General features: G+C 32.3%; 1 protein-coding gene across 2 annotated transcripts in view; it reads left to right on the top strand.

The window, feature by feature from the left end:
* Positions 1 to 8,133, top strand: part of Fancm (FA complementation group M) — a 59,987-nt gene that overhangs the window by 41,321 nt on the left and 10,533 nt on the right. For both annotated transcript variants that reach the window (XM_015491150.2, XM_048798625.1), the window contains 3 exons: positions 457 to 613; positions 2,188 to 2,294; positions 3,344 to 3,901. In XM_015491150.2, the coding sequence (XP_015346636.1) occupies positions 457 to 613; positions 2,188 to 2,294; positions 3,344 to 3,901 (822 nt within the window). The remainder of the gene's footprint in view (positions 1 to 456; positions 614 to 2,187; positions 2,295 to 3,343; positions 3,902 to 8,133) is intronic.

Below are 8,133 nucleotides of genomic sequence, written 5' to 3'. Positions count from 1 at the left end.
TTTTTTTTTTTTTTTTTTTTTTTTTTTTTTTTTTTTGTACTAGGGATTAAACCAGGGGAATTCGACCACTGAGCTACACCCCCCAGTCCTTTTTATTTTTCATTGTTTCACATTTTGACAATATCTAATTAAGTTGCACTTGCTGGTGCCTCAGCTTTCTGAGTCACTGGGATTACAGGCGCACACCACCATGCCCCACAGAAAAATCGCACAATTTTTTAAAAAGTATTTTGCTACCAATCTTGTTTTTTTTCCCTGGAATTAAAATCTCCAAATGTGATATATTTTTTTCTCCTTTGTGTTGGTACTTTGTCTTCCAGTGTTGCATTACTTTAAATTTAGTACAGGGCCCTGGGTTTGATCCCCAGCAAACCCCTCCAAATTAAAAATCTATTTTCAGAAATTAAACCGTGAAAAGAAACTATTTTCTCAAGGGTGTTTTCTAATTTATTTTAGCATATAGCTAGGAAGTTTTTCGATGATGAAGCAGAACTTTCCGAAGAAGATGCAGAATGTGTTTCATCAGATGAAAATGATGAGTCAGAAAATGAACAAGATTCCTCATTACTAGGCTTCTTAAATGATGAAACTCAACTTTCACAGGCTATAAATGGTAAGTGTTATAATGATGCTTTTTAAAAAATGGTCTTTCAGCCAGGTGTAGCGTGGTGCATACCTGTAATGCCAGCGGCTTGGGAGGCCAAGAGAGGAGGATGGAGAGTTCAAAGCCAGCCTCAGCAACAGTGAGGCACTAAGCAACTCAGTGAGACTCTGTCTCTAAATTAAATACAAAATAGGGCTGGGTATGTGGCTTAGTGGTTGAGTGCCCCTGAGTGCAATTCCCAGTACCAAAAAAAATTTTTTTTAAATGTTTCTAATATCATTTAAATATTTTAATTCATTTTCAAAGAAACTAGACATTAAAGGGAATTAAATTTGGTATGTGTGTAGTATTGGTCATTTTAATTTAAATTCTGTTAGTACTTGCTTTATTTTAGACTTGTTTGTTTATAGGCTTCTGCCTATTTAGAATAATTCTCTCCGGATTGATCTCGATGGCCTGTGTGTCAAAGGTTCATTTAGCTAATATTTAATGTTTGGTAATATGAGGCACTTGGGAAAGATGGCAGTGAATAAGGGGACAAAAAGTTTTCTGTATTAAACATATTTGAATGGAAGGAGATAGAATATACATAACAACTAAATTACTCAGTGTATTATAAGATGAAATATTTACATAAAAATAAAAATATAGGAAATTGGACTGGCTGGGGTTGAAGGTGTTAATAATGGACAAGTTGCCATTTTAAATAAAGTGATGAGGAGTAGGCCTTATTGAGAAGATGACATTTGGTTAGTGACTAGAAGAAGAGGGATTGAGTCTGGAGATATAGCTCATTTGGTAGAGGGCTTGCCTAGTATGCACAAATCCCTGGGTTCAATCCCCAGCACCATCAAAAAAAAAAAAAAAAGGGATTTAGCAATGTGGATTAATAAAACCATCTGAGAAAAAAAGCTAAACTTCACTGAATTTGCCAAGTAAGGGAGATTTGGTTTCAGAAAACATGTCTTCAAGCAGTGCCTTGAGCATATTTTGTATATCAGACATTTTGAGTTAACGATTAAAACTGGCTATAACAGAAGTGAGAAATACTCTGATACGCTCTTCAGTATTCTGGTCTTTCACAGATGTTGTCCTTTATTCTGCTCATGCAGTCTTTGCTAATGGTTTACAACAGCAAAGTTTCCCAAGTTTAAAGAGAAAGAAGTATAAAGTTCTGATTATCCTTAATACTAATATGATTTGCAAAATAAGATTTTATGCCTTTCATGCTCATTAATCTTAACCAATGTGGTTTTTGTAGGTTTACACCATAATCTTGGTGGTAGAATGTTGATTTAAAGATAAGATAAATCAGATATAGTCCTAAAGTCTTTGTATCCATTTGTTTTGAATAGAAAAGCACTGTCTAAATCATGTTCACCCAACTAGATGTCTGATTTCAGAAGCAAAAGTCCTGAATTTGCATTTTTGAGTAACTGTTTTTCAACATATTTTGTTATGTATTGCTATCATTTGAATAAAATGTTTTCACATTGTTTGAATCATTAAATTTGAAGTCAAAGTTAAATACCAGTTTTTATTTAAAATAATTCTATTTTATCTTAAATTCTTACCTTTTACAGATTCTGAAATGAGAGCTATTTATGTGAAATCTTTGCGTAGTCCATTGATGAGCAATAAGTACAAAATGATCCATAAGAAACATAGTAATGTAAACATTTTCTCACAGGTATGAACTATAGAAATAATAATGGAGAATTTCTTGATGCTGATGTTGAAATAAATTCCTGTTAATGATCCCTTAATTTTGTTCCTAAAGCTGGGCTATTAAGGCTATTCAAGATTTCTGCCTAGAGACAGGAATGTGGATTAAATTAGTTCTTGAGGTCCCTTTTCGGCCCAATTGGATCAAATTATTCTTTAATTTAATCCAATTAGAATATACTTTGAAGGGGCCTAGGGATATAGCTCAGTTGGTAGAATGCTTGCCTCGCATGAACAAGGCCCTGGGTTCAATCTCCAGCACCATTAAATAAAATAAAACAAAACAAACAAAAAAACAACAAGCTGGTTGTGGTGGTGCACACTGTAATCCTAGCGGCTCAGCCTCAGCAACTTAGCAAGGTGCTAAGCAACTCAGTGAGGCCCTGTCTCTAAATAAAATACAAAATAGGGCTGAGGATGTGGCTCAGTGGTTGAGTGCCCCTGAATTCAATCCTCAGTACAAAGAAAAAAACCCCAAAGAATATACTATGAAAATTTTTTCTAATTAGGAGAATGTTTAAGGGAAGTGAGTAGAAATGTATCATCTGCTATTTAAAAATTTGATTCTCATATCCTGTTTCTCTTAAAATTTTAATTTTTTTCATAAAATATATTCTAAAATCTATAGGTCATCTTTGACTTATGGATAACATTTCTGTGTTCATAAATTGTCATATTTGGTATGATAATATGATTATTTATATCTCTATACTTACCATGTAAGTATACATACATTTATCTCTATGCACACATTTATGGTATAGCACTCATTACATTTTTATTATTGGTTACTTTTCTGGCCACCCTCCCTAGACTATAAATTTCTAGAGGGTAAATCAGTTCTTTATACCCCAAGTTCTTATTTTCCTTCATAAAGAATGTACGAGTATGTGTTAGATGAATAAATTACTGAGTTAAGGAATATGTGAAATGAACATTCATGTTTAAAAGAATATGTAAAAACATGCTGATTATATTAAATAAATTTTATTTTTATTTGTGTTTTTCTTGTAGATTCCTGAGCAAGATGAAACCTATTTAGAGGACAGTTTTTGTGTTGATGAAGAAGAGTCTTGTAAAAGCCAGTCAAGTGGAGAAGAAGTTTGTGTCGATTTTAACTTAATAACTGATGATTGTTTTGCAAATGGGACTAAAAAATATAAAACCAGACGTGCAGTAATGCTAAAGCAAATGAAGATGAAACAAAATTGTGCACGCTCAGAAAAGAAATTATCCAGAATTATTCTACCAGATGATTCAAGTGAAGAGGAAAACAATGTAAATGATAAAAGAGAATCTAGTGTTGTGGGTAACACAAGCACTGTTAACAAGAATAAACAGGATTTGAATTTAGAGCCTTCTGGATCTTCATTGCAGCTCCAAGTTCTTCATAATACTATAGTAAATCAATCACCAAAGCAGAAACAACGGACATCACTTAATTCAAAGGATACAGTTTCTGAAACATTGGACTTCAGACCTCAGAGCCAAAATCAAATCAAATCTACCTCACCACCATGCACTACTATTGCATCACAGAAAGAATGTGGATCATTTCCAACTCAGTTAAAGGTATGGATCAAATTAAAGGAAAAAAACCTTCATATGTTTACCAGAAATGTTTTTCTTGGGTTTATCTTAGTTTTGTTTTTCTGTTTTTTTTTTTTTTTTTCTTTTTCTGTGTTTTGTTTTAAATAATTAGGTCAAGAAAAATTAGCAACAATATTTTGAAGAAAAAAATTTCAAATTAGCAAATCATATTAAATTATTAATAATTCAGAGAATGCTTAAGTTTTAATTTTTAAGTATATTAATAGTTTTCTTAATAGTACTCTGCCAAAAAACTTGATAATTTTATTAAAAAACATGTAGAAAAATAGGGCTTCCTATAAGGTGAAATGAATAGAAATTATGTGTTCAGAACTTGTTACAAGTTTAACTTTTCCCCAAAAGACTGTGGGTACAGAACTTTTTATTAGGCAAAGGGGTGTACAGTCAGACGTACCTGGTTTCTCCGCTTTATGTTTCTTTACAGATTGTTGATAAATAGTCCAGTTTTACCTTTTCCCCATCTTTCTTTACTAAAAGAAATACTAAAATCATTTTCAGTTTTTTAGAGTTTATAGTTACAGTAATTTTGCTAAATAGGGGTTGATCATAGTAATAGGAATCCCTTAACTAAGTATTTATTTATTTCTGTATCACCTAGGAATGAGATTGAATGTTGACTTTTTAAAAAATTAAATTTTTAATTGGCATAAATAGTTTATATTCATTGTGTATAATGTGTTTAGAAATATATATACATTGTGGAATGGCCAGATTAAACTACTTAAAATTATTTATAATGGTTGTAGTGAGAACAGATAGATATACAACATATTGTTATTTACTATAGTCACCATCTTGTGTAATAGGTATCTTGAACATGTCTTCCTAGCTAGCTAAAATTTTGTATTATTTGATCTACATCAGGATCTACATCCTTGCCCCACTGCCCTGGTAAATAACATTGTACTCCGTACTTCTTACCAGGATGTTCTAGTCCACTCTAGGCCTTCGAAGCAACATGTCCCATAGTGTCCACATAATTGTTCCCAAACCATAATTGTTTCCAGTTCCAGTTGTGCCCTGCTTTTTTTTACAAAATTATTTCTTGAAGACATAATTAAGATTAAATTGACTAGATTAAATCCTTGGACTAGACTGGGGAACAAGAAAATGCTTAGCTTCTTTGAGCTTCAATGTCTTCATCTGTAGTAATAATATAGGAACAGATTGGGTAATGTGTTCACAATACTTTAGGAACCAGGAAGCACTGTCATTTTAGAAAACATTTCAACTTTGTTATATCCTAACTGAAAATTAGATGTAGGCTAGTAAAACCTTAAGGACTATGAAAAAGTTAAAGTAGATTTTGACAGAAACTTGTTTTAAATTCTTTTCTATTATTTAATAGAGATGCATATAGTAGGATGCTTCTTTCTTGAAATTAGGAGGGGAAGGATATTCAAGGTAAATTTGAGAAAATGGCAAAAACCTTCAGATATTTAAATATTAATATTTGCTTTCTTACATATTGTAAACAGTATTCCTTGTCTGCATTTGCCTTTTGTTTTTAGTGTTTTTTTGCCATATGAAAACACTTTTTTTATGTAGTTCCTATTTTTTTTCCTTATACTTCATGTCTTCACAGTCATTTTTAGAAAACCATACTTACTCTAAGATAATTAAATACTTCCAATATTTTCTTTCAGTTCTCTAGAGGCCAATTCTTCATTACATTTATTTTTATAGTTTCTGAAATTAAATATTAAACATATTTTAAAGATTATTTCTGAGTGATTAAGATGTCTATCTTAGTTGAGGATATAAAAAGCCAGAAAGAGTGTTGCTCTCCCACCCTTACACTGACAACAAAAAGCCATATGAACTACAAAATCATAATTTTTCTTGAAACCAGTACAAAGCTGTAAGACAACCATTTTAGGCTGATATATGAGGAAGGACAGGTAGACCTAAAGACAGACTTGCAGGTTTGGGACAATTATGGAATACCATTAAATCTAGTAAGAACTCAGCTAAGAAATTAATGAATTGCAAAAGGCAATGCATTTGCATTAGCATTTAGAATTTCTGTGAGGTGTAAACACAAGGAGGATTTGCAACCACTTTTTGATTCCATAGACTTATCAGTTGAGAATCCTTCCTGGTGCAGGCCTTCGGGAAGTGAGCAGCAGTTACTGTGGAAGAGGCACCAAACCAAACCAAACTTTAAGCCACTGGGGGATACTCTTTGGGGTTTTCTATACATAAGATGATGTTACTACCTAAAGTCATGTGATTTGAGGTAGTTTACATGTTATTTTCCAATTTGGATTTTTTCCCCCCCTTGCTTGATTGCTTTGGCTAGAACTTCCAGTTCCATGTTAATAGAAATGTCAAGAGTGGGCATCCTTGTCTTGTTAGCTATAAGAGAAAAGCTGCATGATGTTTGGTGTGGGCTTATCATAAGTGGCCATAATATCTATGTGTGGAAGTTACCTTCTATTCCTGGTTTTGAGTGTTTTTATCATGAAAAGATGTTAGATATTGCCAAAGACTTGTAATGTATCAATTGAGATGATTGTGGGTGTGTCCTTCATTCTATTAATGTGGTGTATTGATTTTCATATATTGAACTACCTTTGCCTTCCTAGTATAAATCTTCCTTGGTCATGGAGTATAAATCTTTTAAAAAGCTTCTGAATTTGATTTGATAGTATTTTGATGAGGATTTTGCATTAATATTCTGAAGAGATTCTGATCTGTGGTTTCATATAGTATCTTTGTCTGGCTTCCGTATTAGGATCGTGCTGACTTTTTTATTTATTTATTTTTGTTTTCTATTTATTTATTTTTTTTAGTTTTCAGCGGACATAACATCTTTGTTTGTATGTGGTGCTGAGGATCGAACCCGGGCTGCACGCATGCCAGGCGGGCGTGCTACTGCTTGAGCCACATCCTCAGCCCCCTTTTATTTATTTATTTATTTTTGTTTTCTATTTATTTTTTTTTTAGTTTTCAGCGGACATAACATCTTTGTTTGGTGTTGACTTAATAGAATAAATTAAGAAGTCCTTTCTCTTATTTTTTGGGAAAGGTTTAAAAAGGTTGGTGTTAATTAATTCTTCTTTAAATGTTTGGTAGAATTAATCAACAAAGCCATCTGCTTCTAGACTTTTCTTTGTTGAGAAGTTTTTTAAATTACTAATTTAATCTCTCCTTCTATTGATCCAATCAGATACTGTTTATTCTTTTTTCCCCCCTCTTTTTGTTCTTGCATCAGTTCCATCAATGTATGTGTTTCTAGGAGTTTGTCCATTATCATATAAATCATCCAATTTGTTGGCATATGTTATTTTCTTTTTTAAAATATTTTATTTTTTTAGTTTTAGGTGGACACAATATCTTTATTTTTACATGGTGCTGAGAATCGAACCCAGTGCCTTACGCATGCTGGGCGAGCACGCTACCACTTGAGCCACATCCCTAGCTCCAGTTGGCATATGTTATTTTCATTGTATCCTTTTATAATCCTTTTTAGTTCTATAAAACTTGAAGTAATATCCCCGTTTGTTGCTACTTTTAGTAATTTGAGTCTTCTGTTTGGCCTTGTAGTATAGTTTGTAAAGGAAAGGAAGGCTTAGTACTAGATACTTCCCCTTCAGTGTTAGAACAATAGTTTCTTTACCAGCATCTCTCAGTAGTTTATGTATTTTTTTAACATTATAGACTCATGAACTTTCAACCATTACAGGTTGTTTTGATGTCCCAAATTTGGCCATTGAGACCCTTCTTCCACATATCTCCTAAGTGCTTTGATAGGGCCCTGGTAGTCTTTGATCTTTTTTTTTTTTTTGTATTTGGGAGTTGAACCCCAGGGGCATTTTATTGCAGAATTCTATTACTAGTCATTTTTTATTTTGAGAAAGCATATACAAAGAAGTCTTGCTTGTGTTTGTGTGCCTTTCACCCTGTTTTCTCCCTTGTACAACTGTAATATTTAAGTATGTATATTAAATATACATATTTAAAAATTTTTTTAGTTGTAGATGGACATACTACCTTTATTTTAATTATTATGTGGTGCTAAGGATCAAACCCAGTGCCTTACACATGCCAGGTAAGCATTCCACCATTGAGCCACAGCCCCACCTCAAACATAAATATTTTTAATTTTATAAATATATATATATTTATTTATATATAATATATAATATTATAAATATATGTATTTGTTTTTCCATTTTTTTTTTTTTTTT

This window comes from Marmota marmota, unplaced genomic scaffold (genome assembly GCF_001458135.2).
Source record: "Marmota marmota marmota unplaced genomic scaffold, marMar, whole genome shotgun sequence".
Lineage (NCBI taxonomy): Eukaryota > Metazoa > Chordata > Mammalia > Rodentia > Sciuridae > Marmota > Marmota marmota.
This window is presented reverse-complemented; position numbering and strand designations above follow the sequence as displayed.